Source organism: Saccopteryx leptura, chromosome 1 (assembly GCF_036850995.1).
Source record: "Saccopteryx leptura isolate mSacLep1 chromosome 1, mSacLep1_pri_phased_curated, whole genome shotgun sequence".
Classification (NCBI taxonomy): Eukaryota; Metazoa; Chordata; class Mammalia; order Chiroptera; family Emballonuridae; genus Saccopteryx; species Saccopteryx leptura.
The window spans coordinates 163,342,223-163,360,897 of NC_089503.1; the positions used below are offsets into that span (position 1 = coordinate 163,342,223).

The window sequence follows — 18,675 nt, forward strand, 5'->3', positions numbered from 1 at the left end:
ATGGCCAGACCCAGGGTGATGGCTTTGGGTAAGAGGGACCCAGGACCATGATGTTTGGAGCAGTAGGGGCCAGGGGTGGACACAGCTGGGCTGGCAGGAAGGCCACTCCTCTTCTCAGGTTACCCAGGAGGTGGGGCAGCGTCAGCTCCTACAGAGGAATAAGGGGGCAGACTTCAAGTGCTGCCAGGTCAGCCACCCAGAGTGTGTACTACCTACTCAACCCTGTCCTCTGCCCTCTCTGCCCATCCCAGGTGGCTCTGATGAAGCAGATGCGTGAGGAGCAGCAGCGACGGCGGCTGGTGGAGACCAAAAGGAACCGGGAGATCGCGCAGCTGAAGAAGGAGCAGCGGCGGCAGGAGGTGAGGGCACCCCCACCAAGTGTCCCGGGCCTTGCAGGCTGTGGTCCAGCCCTGCGATGCTCAGGCAAGGGACCTGCCCGAGGTCACCAGCAAGCAGAGCCACAACCGTGCGGCTTGCAGACTCCTCATCACAGTAGGGACGAGAGGCCAGAGAGCTGTCCTTGCAGAGAGAGGGGCTGCTGTGACCTCTGGGACAGAGGCCATGCTCCAGGGCCCATTTGATCAGTAAGTTTGGGCCCGGAGGCCCAGGGTTTCCCCTACAAGGTCTTTACCACCCGGCCCTGAATGAGGCCCCTCTTCTCCACCCTGAAGTTCCAGATCCGAGCTCTGGAGTCCCAGAAGCGGCAGCAGGAACTGGTCCTGAGGAGGAAGACCCAGGAGGTGAGCAAGGTGGCTCTCCAGCAGCCACACACACCCCCCCACCCCCGCTCTGATTCTGCCAGAGTTGCGTGACCAGCCCAGGGCCCTGGCTTTATACTTTCCTGCAGACTCAAGCTGTGACCTGGGCTGAGGCCAGAGGGAAGGCTGTATAAGCTCTCCTCCCAAATGCCCAAGTTATTAATTTAAAAAAAAAGAAAAAAGGTAGAATTCTCTCTTCTGTTCATTTCACAACAAACAGAGGCCCCTTTCTAAGTTCCATCCCCAGGTCAGGATGAAGGGGCCTCTATGGTCTCCCTACCTGACCCCACTCCCAACCTGGGCATTTTCTGGGCTCTGGAGACAGTGTTCACCGGCTCTCTCTTTTGATGGCCCCCCAGGTTTCTGCACTGAGGCGTCTGGCCAAGCCCATGTCTGAGCGGGTGGCAGGGCGCGTGGGGCTGAAGCCACCTATGCTGGACTCGGGGGCCGAGGTGTCAGCCAGCACCACCTCGTCGGAGGCCGAGTCGGGGGCCCGCTCCGTCTCCAGCATCGTACGCCAGTGGAACCGAAATATCAACCACTTCCTAGGGGACCACCCTGCGTCCACTGTCCACGGTGCCCGCCCTGCCAGGTGAGGTGGACAGGCCAGACCCAAGCCTGGGAATCGGACAGGGCCGGGGAAGCATGGCCAGGTAGTGGCCTGGTGGCTCAGCTCCTCAGCTCCCCATCCACCTGGGTCTCCAGAAAGAAGTTCCAGAAGAAGGGGGCTGGCCAAAGCTTCAGCAAGGCCGCGCGGCTCAAGTGGCAGTCCCTGGAGCGGAGGATCATCGACATCGTCATGCAAAGGATGACCATCGTCAACCTGGAGGCCGACATGGAGCGGCTCATCAAGGTGGGCATGGCCTCCCCGCCCTCCCGCCTCCGCCCTGCCCTCTGTCCACTCTCGCTTTGAGCTGGTCTGGCCCCGCCTCCACCCCTGCTCCACGTGGTGGCTCTGGGGTCCCCAAGATGCCAGGCCAGGCTGGGGGGCCACTATGGGCTGGGCTGGACAACACCCTGAGGCCTCTCCCTACCCCCCAGAAAAGGGAGGAGCTGTTCCTCCTACAGGAGGCGCTGCGGAGGAAGCGGGAGCAGCTACAGGCTGAGAGCCCAAAGGAAAAGGGGCTTCAGGAGCTGTCCGAGGAGATTGAGGTGCTGGCGGCCAACATCGACTACATTAATGACAGCATCTCGGACTGCCAGGCCACCATCGTGCAGCTAGAGGAGACCAAGGTGCCACAGGGCTGGTGGGCAGGTGGGCAGATGGAGGTTAGGCATGCGTGGAACATGGGGAAGGGGCCACCCTGGTGACAACAAGGACCCTCTGCCTCCTGGTCCCAGGAGGAGCTGGACTCCACGGACACTTCGGTGGTCATCAGCTCCTGCTCACTGGCTGAAGCCCGCCTGCTGCTAGACAACTTCCTGAAGGCGTCCATCGACAAGGTGGGCCAGAGCGCGCCTCCCAGGCAGGGACCCTCCCCCCAGCTTGGCTTCTGAGCCCCACATCACTGACAGGCTCGGGCAAGCTGCCTCAATTCCCAGCCCCAGTTCCAGGCCAGAACACAGGGGTGATGACATACTGAGCGTGTGGCTTGTTCCGGGGCTTCAACGAGATGACGCACACGAGGGACTTGGCCTGGTGCCTGGCTCACGGCAGGGCCTCCATTAAAGGGGACCCGACGTACTGGCCCGAACCCGTCCGGAGCAGGGCTGGGCTTGAGTCTGCAGGAGGTGGAGGGAAAGGATGTGTATGGGTGCTGAGGTGTGGCAGCGGAGACAGATGGGTGGACCACATTCCACCCAGGACGGTTTGTGCTGGGACACCAAGTGTCCCTGGGCGTGTCTTGTGCTCTCTCTTCCCTGCTGGGCAGAGAGCTGGCCAGATGTGCTTCCTTGCCCTGAGCTGTGGTCTTTGGGGATGGGCACCATCTGGCATGTCTGCGGTACCACTCTGGGCAGGGGCAGGAGCCTGCCCTCCCGCCTCCTGACCCGCCCCGGTGGGCACTCAGCTCACTGCTTTTTGTCTTTGGGGTTGAGTCAGCTTGGGCTGCTGTGGTCACCAGCTGGAAGGCCTAAACCACAGAGACTTATCTGCTCACAGCTCTGAAGGCTGGATGTCTGAGATGAGGGCAGGGTCCATTTCCTCTGAGGCCTCTCTGCTTGGCTTGTAGATGGCCATCTTATCCCTTTGCCCAGTCGTCCTTCTGTGTATGTCTAATCTCTTATAAGGACACCAGTCCTATGGAATAGGGTCCATCCTAAAGACCCCATTTAATTTAATCTCTTTAAAGACTGTCTCTTCAATATAGCCACATTCTGAGGTCCTAGGGGGTCACAGTGTCAGCCCATTAATTTGGGGGGGCACATAACAGGAGGTGTCCTAGGTGACCTCCACAAGTGTCTATGTGTGGGGAACGTTAAGGGGGCCAGGGGTGCATCTCAGGCCTATGACAGGCACAAGGTGATATCTGTGAGTTATGGGGGCCCCTCCAGGGTGTCTCACAGGGAGCAGGTGGTGTGAGGGCAGTAACGGGGTGCCCATGACCAGGAAGGGTCAACCAGGCCTTGCTCCCTGCCTGCAGGGGCTGCAGGTGGCCCAGAAGGAGGCCCAGATCCGGCTGCTGGAGGGACGGCTGAGGCAGACGGACCTTGCAGGCTCCTCCCAGAACCACCTCCTCCTGGACGCCCTGCGGGAGAAGGCGGAGGCCCACCCCGAGCTGCAGGCCCTCATTTACAATGTGCAGCAGGGTATGCAGGGGGTGTTGGACAGGCATAGGCCTCACGGCTCCTGGGAACCCCCAGTGCTCCCGGCTTCGACCCCAGGACCCTCACTTCCCCCAAACTCTTGCCCGTCTGATCCCAGTGGGCAAGATGCGGGATGGATATCTCACTCTAGGAGCCTCTCATGTCCTGATCCCCCCACCCCCTCTCTAGAGAATGGCTACGCCAGCACCGATGAGGAGGTCTCGGAGTTCTCCGAGGGGAGGTGAGTCCCCACATCAGGAGTGAGAGGCAGCTCAGCACATACCTGGGGCTGGGGGCTCTTTGGGGCCCATGAGTCTAGGTCCTGGAGCACCAGGGTGCATGCTCTTCTGAACACCCTCTGCTTCCTCCTTAGCATCTCCCAGTCATTCACCATGAAAGGCTCCACCAGCCATGACGATTTCAAGTTCAAGGTGAGTCCCATCTGGAGGCAGGTGAAGCTACAGAGGGGCCTGGTCCCCACCTCCCGTGGCTCTGCCCTCACCCCTGGCTTCCACCAGTGTTGCCTCGAGCGGGGATGGCAGTCCTAAAAGGACCTAGCCTGGAGTTAAAGGAGGTCAGGGGTGCAGATGTGTAACCTGGCACCGCCCATTCCTTTTTAAAGAGGGTGAGAGATGGGAGAAATGGCCAGAGCCACCACTTGGTGTCGTCACCATAGCCAGAGGCCCCAGGTTCAAAATCTGCTTCTCCCCCACCCCAGACCTGAGTCAGAGACTAACTAGACCTCCGGTTATCGTATGTGCAGACTGTCGGTCACCAGCAGGGATCAGCAGAGAGGGGCTTTACACACCAGGGAGGGTGCAGTCAGCCAGCTTGAACCAAGAAATGGGCTTTATTGAAGAGGCAGTTGTGCAGAGTTCGGGATAAACTGATTAGCTGGGGAGCCGCACAGAGGCGAGTCTGGGTGTGCTGTGCTGTGTGCACTGTCCTATCAAGGGCAAAAAATCCATTGCTGTTGCTTGGAATTTTCCAGAAAACTTGAGAGATAGTCTCTGGGTGAGGTCTGATGGGCTCTTCCATGGGTTTCTCTACCTCAGGCCCAGGCTGCACCATCCCACCCACCCCCACCCTCCACGACTCCCGGGTCACGTGTCATGCCATGCAGGAAGTTGGTCCACCTGGTGTTTCCTTTGTAGGGTGAGCCCAAGCTGTCCGCCCAGATAAAGGCTGTGTCTGCCGAGTGCCTGGGGCCCCCGCTGGACATCTCCACCAAGAACATCACCAAGTCCCTGGCCTCGCTGGTGGAGATCACAGAGGATGGGGTCGGCTTCTCTGTCCGAGACGCCTACTACCGGGACAAGGTTTCGCGCACTGTCAGCCTGCCTACCAGAGGGAGCACCTTGTAAGGAGGGCAGCCCAGTGGCCAGCCAGGGTGGGCAGGGAGCCAGCCAGTCTGTGCCTCCCTGGACCTTTCTATTCCAGCCCCCGGCAGTCCCGAGGTGCCGACACGTCCCCTCTGACACGAAGAAAGTCGTACGACCGAGGGCAGCCCACCAGGTGAGAGCACCTTTCAGACCCCGCACCAGATATGTACTGCCCATCTAGGCCTTGGCGGTGTGAGTGGTCATGATGTCCACTCTGTAGGTCACTGTGTGCACTTTTTTCAGTCTGGGCTAGACTATCACTCATCTGCCCCCACGGTCACTTCCATACCCTGTCTGCTGCGGGCTCAGGATGTGTAACTTCCATGATCACCTAAGACTGGTGGCCAAGTCCCTGGCCAAAATCATCGGAGGGTATACGCTCAGTGTTAGTGGGTTTTGCTGGCTTGGATGGGCACTGCCCAGATATCCTGTGGGCCCTTTGCATGACCACAGTCCTTGGTAGACTTAGCCCCTTTTATGCTCTTGTCATGGGAGAGTTTAGAAATTCAAAGACAACCCAGAGATAAGATTGCAGGACGTGGAGAAATCTCTCATGGGCCTGGCCCTGTGGAGCTTCTGAAAACATCCGGTGCCTCTGGGGATCAGCTGGCCCATGCACGGAATTGCAGACACGTTGGGTGGCCTTCCCAGCCTGCAAGCTGAGGAGCAGATGGGCAAGGGGCTCAGGATGTCCCTCGTCACCAGCCTTGGAGGGGCTAGGGGGAGGAATTACTCAAGCTCCAGCCCTCCCTCATGGCCAGAGCCTGGGCAGGGGTCACAGCAGGGTCTTGCACAGTGGCCATGGGTGGGGGGTGGCAAGGATATCTATGTTTGGGGTTTACACTCATCACTTCCCTGTGAACGGTGAGAACAAATTGCAGCCTAAGGGACTGAGGCCGAACTCATGATGACACTCCAAAGAGGGGTGTCTAGAGTGTTGGATAGGGCCGTGCAGTTGATTCTTGTCAGTCACAGGAGTTCTGTCACAAACTCTGAATTAGCAACACTGAGCCATCGTTGCTCCTGGGGAGGTTTGTCAGCCAGTCGGTACCTAACCTCATTTCCTGTGTGTTTCTGTGTAAAGACGCTTGTTAACACACACCCTTGATTCCCTAACACCGACCTCACCCTACAGTCAATGCCTGAAGGGAGCTTTCCTGGCTCACGAATTTTCTCCATGAGGCCCGTCACAGCCCCCTCACGCCCAGGAGTCAGGAGGACCAGACGGCACCCCAGTTCCACAGTGGTGGCCACTTTAAACAGAACTCACAGACATGCAAACACATAGCACCAAGTAGACCACACAGAAGCCACAGGCAGAGGGTGACCTGGTCGACCTTTCCTGGTCACTCCCTAGGGACTCAGATAATATTTGACTGCTGTCCTTATGTCTGCCAGGGACTACAAAAGCCGTACTGGTGTTCTTTTGGGGATTACTAATGCCTTTTAATGAGTAGGCAAATGTCCAAGCACAGGACCCGTGTGTGCGTGAGGACGAACTGTTTAAGAAGAGCTCCCAAGGCTGGGCTCTGGCCTGGGGTGTGGTCAGTAACAGACGCCGCTCTCTGTCCCCACTCCCCAGGTCCACAGACGTAGGATTCACGCCCCCCCCATCGCCTCCCACCCGGCCACGCAACGATCGCAACGTCTTCTCCCGTCTCACCAGCAATCAGAGCCAAGGGTCAGCACTGGACAAGTAAGAGCCGGGTGGCCGGGGATGCTCTTTGAGCGGAAGGGAGCCTGTGGACTGGTTGTGGATGTGGGCAGGGCACAGGGCAGTTGGGCAGACCCCGGCCATTCTATTCTGGCTCTTGTCCTGGCTTCTCTGCCCTTCCTTTCCTGGCCGTAGACCCTTCTATGCCCCAAGTGAGCTAGGACCTCAGGAAAGAATAAGCAGAAAGCCACAGGGACAGGCTGGGACACTCAGGCACCCCAGGGCCCTCCCCAGAACTGCCCTGGAACCCTCCTTGGCTGATCCCTGGATTCTCTGAGGCTCCTTCCTCCAGCTTCACGCAGCCTGCTCCCCACCACAAACGCTCAGACAGTTCCCCATGCTCTGTCCCAGCCAAAAGAGACCCCTGCTACCTTCGGTGGCTGGGCCACTCACCCGTTCTGTGCAGCTGGTGTGGGGGGTATTCACAGCAGTCCCATGGGACACCTGCTCTCACACATGTGATTTCACCTGCACCATAAGTCAGCCGTGAGGATTGCCTTCCCTCTCTTACAGAGGAGGAAACGAGGCTTAGGGAGGCCCAGGGGCATTCACCTAAAAAGTGCCAGAGCTGGGTTGAGGCCGGGGGGCTGTGGCTCATGCTGGCATGTGCCCCTAATAGGGGGACTCTGCCTGGGGGAAGGGGAACCTATCCATGAGCTCCTTTTTGTGCCCGTATCCCTGCCCTGACCTCTCCAACTCACATGGGCCCTAGAAGGTTCCCTCTCCTGGGGGAGGGAGGGATGGTGCTGTCCTCCAGGCTAGAAAGTACCAGTCCTCACAGTGGGTACCTAACATCAGCCCTCCACACAGAAATGCCCCTTCCTGGGTCAAATATGCTCCTTCTCCAAGGCCACCTTGACTCAGGTGCCCGTTGTAGAGTGGGCACTCTGAGCCTGGCCCAAGCCAACCAGGGTGCCCCATGCCTTTACAGTTTGCTGGTCCCTTTTTAGGAAGCTGAGAGGTGGGTCTCACCGTCCCAGCCTGATGGTCGTCCAGACCACAGTCCTGTCCAGGGGTCTAGGTCTTGGGGCTCATGCAACATGGCACACCCAGCTCCTAGGCATGTCCCCATGGGCTCTCTGGGGACAGTGGGCCCTGTACATAAGCCATTCAGTCCCTGAGGACTCACTGGAAGCAGTGACTCACTGGAAGCAGCCGGCTCCCAGGGCTGCAAGAGGAGCAGGCAGGTTCCAGCATTGCCGGGTGGAGTGAGTGCCCCCAGCTCTTGCGATGGGGCAGCCGCAGGGCTTGGGACCAGCCAATAGCCCAGGAGCGGTCTTTGCAGAGTGTGGGGCTGATGCTCCCGCATCACCCTCGGACCCCTCTGAGTTGTCCCACCCGGTCAGCCCAGGGGCATCCCCAGCTCCCAGGCCCACCCGTCCCCACCTCCTGCCCTGCTGTCCCTCAGCGCCTCATCCCTCTGCCTCTCTCCGCTCCCCTCGAAGAGAATAACCGGCCTCTGACCTCCGCTGCCACCTCTGTGCCCTGTGTGTTCTCCGCCCTCCCCTAATCCAGCTAATTTTCTGCCCTCCCCAGGTCTGATGACAGCGACTCCTCTTTGTCGGAGGTCCTGAGGTACACACAGATGTCCGCGTCTGTCCCCAGTGCTTTCTTTCTCTCTCTCTCCTCTCTCTCTCTTCTCAGCCCCTCCCGCCTGCACACCCTGTCCTCAGCATGCAACCCCTCCTTTCCACAGCCCCCAGACCCTTCCCTCACCTCTTCTTCCTTTCAGGGTGGCTGCCTGGCCTCAGACTGCACCGCGGGCTGGAGCTGGGGGCTTAGGGAGGGGCGCTGTCCTCTTCTACCTGTGTCTCCGGGGTGGGGGGCTGCTGAGCATGGAGCCTGAGGTTGGTGGGGGCTGGGCTGAGCTCTGCGAGGTGCGTCGACGGCTGTGCTCAGGGTCCTTCTAACTTGCTCAGTTGATGCCAGTGCGTGCACACTCAGACCTCAGCTCTGTCCCCCACCCACATCTCCTGGCACAAAGACCTTGTCCCCTAATTAACCCAGCACAGCACCCCACACAAGGAATGCAGCCCAGGACCTCGTGGGCTGAGCAGAGGGCACAGCTGGGCTGAGAACTACCTACCACTTGCACTCCCAGCATGCCCCTCACCGTGGGCATTGGCCATCCTGCAAACCATCCTTCAGGGGCCACGGCGTTACCCCCACAGGATGCCAGTCAACCCCCAGCCTCTCCCATGGAGGGAGAGCCAGCCTTTGTGCTGGCTGCCCACAGCCATCTTGGGCTCCTTTCCGGCCACACAGCTGGGCCAAGACCAGGGTTGGGAGCAGGGAGCTGGGGGCACGTGGGGGGCTGTTTCTGTGTCAGTGACCCGTGAATGGCAACTGGCCCTGTGTGATTGTGTCCTCGGGTGGGTCTGACTGAGTCCCTGGGGCCGTGAGAAGCCTGCAGGTGGGACAGCGATTATTTCCTTGTGCCCTCGGCCACAGCGTCCTTGTCAGGGACAGCATTCTCTTTGGAAAAGAGCTAGAATGTGTTCTCAGATCTGCGTACAACCCAGCTGGGGCCTCGTGCCAAAGACACTCTCCCTGAGAAAAAGCCTTTGTCCCCAGAGTCTGCAGTAGGCTGGTGTCAGGACATGGGGATGAGGAGGTGCTATTGCAGTTCCCTCCAAGGGCCCAGACCTCCTCCACCCAGAGCTGAGCTCAGGGTCTCTAAGGGGATTTGGCCCTTTGTACATGACAGTCACAGTTCTGACCATGCTGGTCCAAGGGGCCAGGGATGAGGGTATGCATGAGGCCCTCTGTATGGGAGATGCCAGCCCCTCAGACAGTCACTGGCAAGTAGATATGCTGGGATGGCACAGGATGGGGTGACAACTTGAGCACCCTCCCCCTGCACCCCTCACCTTGCCCGAGTTACCTGAAGCAGCGTGGGGAGGTCATGGGGTGCCTGGGCATTGCAGCCCCTAGGCCTCCACCTGCCTAACTGGGGCCTGGGTGTCTTTATCTCTTGGGACCCGGCCAGGCAGGCGTCGAGTGGGAACCCCCCCCCCCCCGTGGGCAGGGCTGTCCCTAAACAGGGCTTGCTCCTCGGGAGTGCTCAGCATGGGGACCGATAGCTGACTGTGTACCCCTTTGCCTGTGCAGCCTCTCCCTGGCTCTCAGACTTGCTGGCATGGGCTGGCATTGTTGGATTCTCCTTCATCAGGCCCAGGTCCCGCCGCTGCCCTGACCCCCTCTTGGCCTGGCACACAGTCCCTGGCTAACAGGTGCCCTTTCTTCCTCTGTCCTGGAAAGGGGTATCATCACACCGGTTGGTGGAGCCAAGGGTGGGCGGACAGCCCCACTGCAGTGTGTCTCCATGGCCGAGGGCCACACCAAGCCCATCCTCTGCCTGGACGCCACGGACGAGCTGCTCTTCACAGGGTCCAAAGGTGGGTGGAAGGAATCCAGACCAGCCAGGTAGGATCAGCATCTCCCTCCCATCCTTGCTTGGGCAAGCCTGGTCCAAAGTTCCAACCCATCTCTGGGACCTGGATTCCAGCCCCCAGCCCGGGATTCGCTGTCCCTGGTGCTGACTCCTGTCCCCACTCCTGTCCCAGACCGCAGCTGTAAGATGTGGAACTTGGTCACGGGGCAGGAGATAGGGGCTCTGAAAGGCCACCCCAACAACGTGGTGTCCATCAAGTACTGCAGCCACTCGGGGCTCGTGTTCTCCGTGTCCACCTCCTACATCAAGGTGTGGGACATCCGGGACTCTGCCAAGTGCATTCGGACCCTCACGTAAGTGCTCCTCATAGTGGTGGGCTGCCCGCTGATGTCCAGCCTAGTGGCCCCATTCCTTTGGCGTGGCTCTGAAGAACAGAGTGACACCCCTGGGCTAGGGATAGTGTCTGGGGCAGCAGTTTGGTGGAGCCTTTGGCCTGGCTGGCCACACCTTCACCCCAGACCTTGAGCCCCATCTCTGAGCCATGCTTGAGTTCAGTAGAGGAGCTGGAAGAGTAGGGTGAGACCAGCAGATGGCCGCCTCTACTGTGCTGGCCACCTGTTGCATAAATGGGACCACTAACATGGTCCCGATTCCTGAGCCTGACAGCCAAGGGAAGGGATGCAGGCAGGGCCCAGGGAGGCCACACGACGCTGTTCTTAGCCAAAGTCCTTCTATGTCTGTGTCATAAGCTACGGCCTGTTATTTCATTTGGTTCTTTAAAAAGAGTGAGCAGGATTTTTAGGGCAGTGAGAATCCTCTGTGTAACACTGGAATGAAGAGCACCTGTCACTACACATTTGTCCTGACCCAGAGAGGCTGCAGCCACAAGAGTGGCCCTGATGTGAACTGTGGGCTCTCGGTTCACCATTTGTACAAAATGTGCCATCTGGTGGGGGACGTTGATAGTGGGGGTGTATGTCAGCTTTCTGTACATTCTGCTTGATTTTGCTTTGAACCCAAAACTGCTCTTTAGAAATAGTCTTTAGAATATAAAATAAACAAACACAGAGCAAGCAGATTGGGTGTTATTGCCCTTTTGGACAGAGGACGAAACTGAGGGTCAGAGTGGTTCAATTTCCACAAGACCCAGCTTCCAACTCAGTGTCATGGCTCTTACAGTCTCTCCACGCCACAGCTCAGGCTGCTCAGATGGAGATCAGGGCCGGGGCTTGTCTTCTGCTGGGGTGGCGTGGAGCTCCCCCATGGGTCCCATGCTCCTTGGACCTGGAGCAGTGGCTGCTCCTGCTTGTCAGTCAGGGAAGGTTTCTTGAAAGAAGTGGGTTACAGGCGTGTTCAGAGTGAGGTTTGATTGGTTTTCTGGCCTGTGTGGATGGACTGGGTCTGTGTCTGACCTGGCCACTCTTCATTCTGGGCAGGTCCTCAGGCCAAGTGATTTCAGGGGATGCCTGTGCAGCTGCGTCCACCCGCACCATCAGCAGTGTGCAGGGGGAGCACCAGATAAACCAGATCGCCCTCAGCAGTTCGGGCACCATGCTGTATGCTGCCTCAGGCAACACCGTCCGCATCTGGGAGCTCAGCAGGTCTGGGTGCTGGCGTGGGGTGGGGGCTGGGTATGACCAATGGGGGCACAGAGGTTCCAGCTCAGGGTGACCACTCCAGGGCCAGCAGGACCTCAGCTGTGTTTCCATTCCTCATGGCCTCTGAGACCCCCAGGGAATGGGCAGCTCTGTCTCGGGAAGAGAGGCCCCTGGCCAGGGTCATCTAGGGCAGCCCTCCCCCAGGTATCTCTGATCCTCCTGCCCCTGCTGGGTCGTCCCACAGGTTCCAGCCCGTTGGCAAGCTGACCGGTCACATCGGCCCTGTGATGTGCCTGACAGTCACCCAGACGGCCAGCCAGCACGATCTGGTGGTGACCGGCTCCAAGGACCACTATGTCAAGGTACATGAGCCGCTCAGCCTTGAGGCCCCTAAGACCATTCTTGGTGTTTCTTTTCCTCTCCCTCCCCCATCCCTTCTGTTGCCTTGGGAGCGGTCCTGAAAACTCAGGTGACTTCTGGGGACTTTGGTGAAGAAACCGCCACAGAGGGAAAAGCTATGTGCAGGAAGTGAAGATCGCAGCATTGTTTTGTAAACCGTGACAAACGAGAAACACCCTAAATGTCAGGGTGAAGTAAACAGTCACAGGAACACGGGGGACACCTCATGAACGGGGTGCCATGCAACCGTCACAATGACGGATGTGAAGACACAACACCCAGGGCTTTGCGTGCCTCCCCTCCCCAATTGTGTCCCTGACACTGGGAAGCAGTGTGTGAATGGGGGTGATGAGTGTTTTTATCTAAAGTATGAGGAATATTATGTTCAACTTATTAAAAATTAAGAGGCCCTGGCTGGCTGGCTGGCTCAGTAGTAGAGCATCGGCCCTGCATATGGGATTCCGGGGTTCAATTCCCGAGCACAGCACACAGAAGCGCCCATCTGCTTCTCCACCCTTTCCCCTCCTTTCTCTCTCTCTCTCTCTCTCTCTCTCTCTCTCTCCCCCCCCTCCCGCAGCCAAGGCTCCCTTGGAGCAAAGTTGGCCCGGGCGCTGAGGATGGCTCATGGCCTCTGCTTCAGGCTCTAGAATGGCTCTGGTTGCAATGGAGCAACACCCCAGATGGGCAGAGCATCGCCCCCTGATGGGCATGCCAGATGGATCCCAGTTGGGCACATGCGGAAGTCTTATCTTTCTGCCTCCCTGCTTCCTACTTCAGAAAAATACAAACAAAACAAAAGTAAAAAGAATTTCAGGGGGAGGCACATTCCCCCCACCCCACCTCTCTCCATAGCAGCCCATGCTGAGCTCAGGGGTCCCGCTGCATTGACAAAGTCAGTCTCCCCACACCCTGGCCCGCAGACCCTGAGACCCTGGGAAGCGTCCAGACCTGAGCTGCAGGTCCTCGGTCCCCACCAGGAACCCTTGCCTGCGGGGGCAGCTCCTCTCCTGCAGGCTTCTGCTGCCATCATGGGCCAGGCCACTGGGTCACTGGCTCTGGGAACCGGGCTCTGTCTATAGCAGGTGGCTCCTCCACTTACCTCCCGCTTGCCCCCACCCCACAGATGTTTGAGCTGGGTGAGTGTGTGGCTGGAACCATCGGCCCCACCCACAACTTCGAGCCCCCGCACTATGATGGCATCGAGTGTCTGGCCATCCACGGAGACATCCTGTTCAGCGGCTCCCGGGACAACGGCATCAAGAAATGGGACCTTGAGCAACAGGAGCTCATCCAGGTGGGGGACAGGTTGCGGAGCAGGTAAGGGGCAGGGTGAGGCACTCTTCCAGCCCAGGCCAGAGTCCCCCAGCCTGCCGGCCCTCCACCCTCTCCTTTCTGTCCACCCCGTTTGCCCTGGACTTGACTGTGAACCCAGCCCTCCTTGATCCTTCTCCTGGAACGTTTAACTTCTCTGACCTCTCCAAGGGCTGGTGGCAGCTCCTCCAGGGCAGGCTCTTAGGTCTGAGCCTGGGACGGTTGAAGGTCCCCGTGTCTGGGCCCTAAAGTCCCAGCTTGGCTGCTGCCCTGGCTCCTGGGACACCAGATGCAGAGGGGAGGCTGCCTGTGCCAGGTCCTGTCCCTGAGTCACCACCTCCAGCCCTCACCTACCTGCTCCTCCCACAGCAAATTCCCAATGCACACAAGGACTGGGTATGCGCGCTGGCCTTCGTCCCGGGCCGCCCCATGCTGCTGAGCGCCTGCCGCGCGGGCGTCATCAAGGTCTGGAATGTGGACAACTTCACGCCCATTGGCGAGATCAAGGGCCATGACAGCCCCATCAACGCCATCTGCACCAACGGCAAGCACATCTTCACCGCCTCCAGGTGGGTGCGGGCAGGGCCGTCTGTACGCGCTCCCTACCCTCTCCCTGTGTGGGCAGTAGGCTGGGTGGTGGGGGACAACTCACAGAGCAGACCATCTGCGCCAGGGCCCAGGGACAGGGCAGCAGGCCAGCGTAGGACCTGCCCACCATCACCAATCCCTCCCACAGCCATCCCACCTCGCTGTCCTCACACCTGTCCAGGTACCTCTGGTCATGGCACAGCCCAGCCACACCCAGACCCCACTCTGGTCCCTATGCCATGGGGGGGGGGGCTGTTCATAGGGTCTCTCCGTTTTCCTTCTTGTTCCGAACACCTTCCTTGTCTCCCCTCCCCGCTCCTGTCTCCTCTGCTCTCCGCCTCTCTCCCCCCACAGTGACTGCCGGGTAAAGCTGTGGAGTTACGTCCCTGGACTCACCCCCTGCCTTCCTCGCCGAGTCCTGGCCATAAAGGGCCGTGCCACCACCCTGCCCTGAGCCCCGTCTCCTCTCTCGCTCTCCCCTCTTTCTCTCTCCCTCTCTCTCCACTCCGATCTGAGCTGCTTCTCCACGGTATGAGATGATTTCCCTCCTCCTACACCCCTTCCCAGCCGCCCTGGTCCCCAGCCTCCCCTCCCAAGCATGAGCAGTGGGACGGGCCCAGGAGAGGGGCCAAGCCGCAGCAGGGGCCGGGGGTCAGTGGCAGAGAAAACCCAGGAGAAGGAAACAGGCCTCCCTCTTTGCCCAGCACCCCCACCTTGTCCTCAGCTGCTCTTGCCCCTGGGCCATGGCCATACTTGGGGCGTCGGGGGCAGCTGGGAGCGGCCAGCTGGGTCCACTTCCTGAGCTGACCAGCCACTCGCTGTCCTCCCCAGTGACCTGACAGTGAAGTTCTGGAGCGTTCGGCGGTTACCCAGGGGCCCTCCCTAGAGCTGAGGTCGGAGGACAACCCCAACCCTTGGACCCCCAGCAGCCTGAAGTACACAGAAGGGACGCCATGGCCAGTGGGGACAGCGTGCCCTGGGGCAGAGGATGTGGGTGAAGGTTGTGGCCCTTCCCCTGCTCTCCTTCCCCTCTCTTGACCTTCCGAAAATGGACACTGACCCCAGCCCTTCCCCTGTCTCTGGGGTAGAAAGAGGTAGGGCAGACACTTAAGCTGTGATGTTGAAGGGCATTTCCTCTATTGTTCCCCCCCACACACTGGCCATTTTTCTCCTACTGCGTTAGTCAAGCCCATTCTGAGCCCTGGGCTCTGGGGGTGGCCCTGCTGGGGAGGCAGGGCAGCCTCCCCACATACCTGCAGCACAGCCTCTGGACTACTACACCTGCCTCTGAGCCCAAAACGTAGTCCTCAGGTAACCACAGAAACCAGGTGTAAGCAACTGAGGCTTGCAGCTGACCCTTAGCTCCTTGGCCACCAAGAGCTGTTCCCAGTTGACCCCAGCAATTTTTGGCGTCCCCTTCCGGTGGGGTCCAAGGGGAGCTGCTGGAAGGATTCCTTTGGGCAGACGGCCAGACGTCCTTCGGTTATTTATTTTTAGTTTTTGTTCTTGCCTCCTGGAAACTGACTTGAAGTTTCTTCTGCATGTTCTGTCCCTCTGCTCTTGGGGGCCAGGAATCCCACAGGAGACCCGTGCCACCAGCCTCGGGCCAGCCCCCTCTTACTATGCAGAGAAGGGAAGTGCCCCCTTTCACTTTGCAGCTCAAGCAGTCCCTCCGTTACCACCCAGGACCACCCTAGTGCCCCTGACCTCGGCTGCGCAACGCTTCAGTGCCTTTCTCCGTTCGCCCCGGGGCCCGGCGTCCACGCCTGGCAGCCTGACACCAGCCTCACCTGGGGATGGTGCCATCTGTCTTCTCACGGGGTCTCACGCTCACTGTCCTCCAACAGCAGGGTGCTCCACTCCCAGCCCTGGCCAGGGTCCCCTCCCCAGAGTCCCACGTGGGCCATATGGGAAGCAGCTCAGAGGACTGTGTCCACTAGGAAGCGGCTTGGTGGTGAGGACGCCTCCCCCAGCCCCCCCCAGGTCCTCCCCAGTGGTGTAGGGAGTCCTCGCTCTTTCTCTCCGTTCTTCATTCAGGAGACATCCTCAAGCCTTAACACAGATAAGGGCCTCCTCTGCAGAGGGTGGTGAAGGGGATTCGTCCTCTCCATCAGGGCTGTGGACTCGGCCCCACGGATACTGTTCAGGGCGAGTCCAGAGCCCCTGTTGGGGCAGCTCTGAATTTACAGGACCTGCCTCAGCAGAGGTGCTGCCCTGCCCCTCCACCCCACTGCCCGGCCACTGTTTTAACAACACTTTGCTGGTCCTGCGCTTCCTGGCCTCTGTACGGGACCAGGAGCCCAGCTCTGTTCAGAGGACAAGGACTTTGGACCTTCTGGAGGTGGCTCTGTGTTTGCCCTGGCACTTCTGTGGTCTGGCCAGGGTGTGGGAGCCTTCTCGGTGTGGCCTAGTGAGGGACGTGCTCAGAGCACAGGGCAGGGGAGGTCATCTTAGCTGTGAAAGGGAAAGGTACCCACTGGGGCCTGCGCCTGGTCTCTTCCCACCTGCTTGGAGCTGCCCACAGACTGAGAATGCTGTCCAGTGGTGGGCCCCCTGGACATGGTGGTAAAGCCTCCGTGAGCCCGTGTGCAGGCCAGACATGCCCTCGCGTGCCCCTGGAACAGTCTGCTCCTCGCACCAGAAACCCCTCTACTTCCAGCCATCGGGGAAGGGGTGCCCTCCCCTCCCCGGCCCTCTCCCCCTTCCAACAGAAAACTCCAACCTGTAAGAAAGACTCCTCTGCATGACTGTTTACATGCCGCCATAGAAACACAACAGACTGCTCCCCCTTGGGCAGGGTGCCCCAGCCTGGGGGAATTATGCTATGGCCCCCCCCCCAGTGTCTTGCACGGGGAGCAACTTTGCAGCCCATGAGGTGCTTCTGCTGTGTCTGCCGGACCGCTACCTCACAGCAGGGCTCTGCTGTCCCAGCAAGCATCCCTGACTCAACACTTGAACTCCACCGGAGCCTCTCTGAGCCGTGTCCCCAGGGCTTCGGGTCTCTGCTCATCTCTTCAGGGAGGTCCAAGGTACAGAGTTGGGGCAGGCCTCCCTCATCACCTCGTTGCACAAGCATCCTCCGTGTTGGAAGCACAAATTGGATGTGATTTGAGCACAATGGCAGGTGGGTTGTGCCCACCAGGCCCAGGAAGGCCCTCCCAGGGCAGCTTTGTGTAAGGTTAGGCTGAGGAAGCCCCCGGCTCAGACTGGGGCATGGCCCTGGCTCATCCTGATTCTGGGTCATCATCATTCTTTGCCTGCTGCACCCCACCCCTCCAAGGATGTGAGGCTAGGCCACGGCAGGCCAGGCCACATGGGAATGCCAAGGCCCAGGAATAAGCACCTTGTCTGGATCCCACACCCCACATCTCAGTGTCTGAGCCCACACCAGGTCCTTACGAGCCCAGATCCCCAGCCCCCATCTCCTGGATGGACCTCTGTGAACACTTTTGAAACTGCTTGGCGAGCCCCCTGGCTGGACGGCATCCCCACCCCACTGCCCATGAGCCTTCCGAGCACCGTCCAGTGCCCAACCCTGTTATCAGTATTCACCGCTCAGTGTTTGCTTCCACGGGACTTGCCAACTCCATCACAGCAGCACTGGAGTGGCCAGTGGAGATTGCGCCATGGCAGAGGCCACCACTTTAAGGGCACTTGTGCATCTGGGAGTGGTCTCCCCACCCACCATCCTCACGGCATCTGCAACCTAGGAAGACCTTCTTCCTCCCCCTGGGCCGGGCAGTCTGGACTAAGAGCAGTCAAAAGCACAAAATGCTTGCAGGAAAGATGGGGCTGGCACTTGCCCACGCGGGCAAATGTGGTGGGGACACAGGTAGCGGCTGCTGGGAAAGTCAGAGGCTGTCCCCGCCCCCTCTGGTGCAGGCTCCGCCCTTACAGGTACCAGTGCCTTCCTCCAGTTTGCGCTGGATCCCCCGAGCTCCTTGCCATCCCAAACAGGAAGCTACCTGCAGCTTGTTCTCTTAGCTTGGCACATCCTCCTGGTCCAGGTTCGGAAGCTGGGCCCGGCCCTCGCCTCCTGGCTCCCACATTCTCTGCCCTCTTCTGTACAAGGAAAGTCCTGTTTCTTCCATGGCGTCTTAGTCCAAGTCCCTACCCGCTGGCCCTCCCCAGTACTCAGAGGAGTCACAACCCCTGTCCCGAGAGCCTTGCACATTAGTGAAAACTCCTCCGTGAAGAAGAACTGAGGGTCAGAGATCTCTGCAGTGAATTCGGACCTGGCCCCGCCCACCAGCTCTTTTCTAGCCACTGGGCTGCAAGATTTCACGGGCTCACGCTCCTCCTCCCCCCAGCCCTGTGGCCAGCCCATGGTGTCCCTGTGTCTAAGCCTCTGCCCACGACTGTACATAGTGTACGGAACTTATTTAAGCCTCATACTGTACATTTCTGTCCCTAGACTGGGTGTGTGTGTGTGTGTGTGTGTGTGTGTGTGTACACGTGCGCGCGTGTGTGCCCTCAGAAGTTGTCATAAATAAAACCAAATGATGGTTGTCTGCGGTGGTGTGGTCCATGAGGGCCGCTGACCTGACCAAGGGCCCTTCTTGAGTAAGGGGTTGGTGGTAAGTGGGCAAGGCAGACAGTAGGGAGAGGGCCTGGTGAGGACTTCCTGGGCTGGGAGTGTGGGGCTGGCTTGGTTCTGGAGCAGTGTTGAGTATTGCATTTCTTCCAGACCCATGTGTCGCCTCCTGGGGTGGGCATCACACCTGGAAGGGCGGGGCGAGTGTTTGTTGGGTACCTGCTCTGTGCTGGGTGCAGTGTCTCACTTGCA

At 59.4% G+C, this 18,675-nt stretch overlaps 1 protein-coding gene across 6 annotated transcripts in view; it reads left to right on the top strand.

Moving 5' to 3' along the window:
• The window catches only part of KIF21B (kinesin family member 21B), a 40,351-nt gene extending 21,972 nt beyond the window's left edge, over positions 1–18,379 (top strand). For 2 of the 6 annotated variants that reach the window (XM_066379846.1, XM_066379851.1), the window contains exons 16-35: positions 252–359; positions 672–740; positions 1,118–1,350; positions 1,464–1,611; positions 1,800–1,991; positions 2,100–2,201; positions 3,341–3,506; positions 3,693–3,744; positions 3,877–3,934; positions 4,658–4,863; positions 4,944–5,018; positions 6,468–6,581; positions 8,136–8,174; positions 9,861–9,997; positions 10,166–10,346; positions 11,430–11,594; positions 11,836–11,953; positions 13,114–13,284; positions 13,671–13,870; positions 14,721–18,379. In XM_066379846.1, the coding sequence (XP_066235943.1) occupies positions 252–359; positions 672–740; positions 1,118–1,350; positions 1,464–1,611; positions 1,800–1,991; positions 2,100–2,201; positions 3,341–3,506; positions 3,693–3,744; positions 3,877–3,934; positions 4,658–4,863; positions 4,944–5,018; positions 6,468–6,581; positions 8,136–8,174; positions 9,861–9,997; positions 10,166–10,346; positions 11,430–11,594; positions 11,836–11,953; positions 13,114–13,284; positions 13,671–13,870; positions 14,721–14,775 (2,589 nt within the window). In that variant the 3' untranslated portion in view covers positions 14,776–18,379. The other 4 variants (XM_066379849.1, XM_066379852.1, XM_066379847.1 and 1 more) reach the window with 3 other exon arrangements.
• Positions 18,380–18,675: the final 296 nt, after the last annotated feature.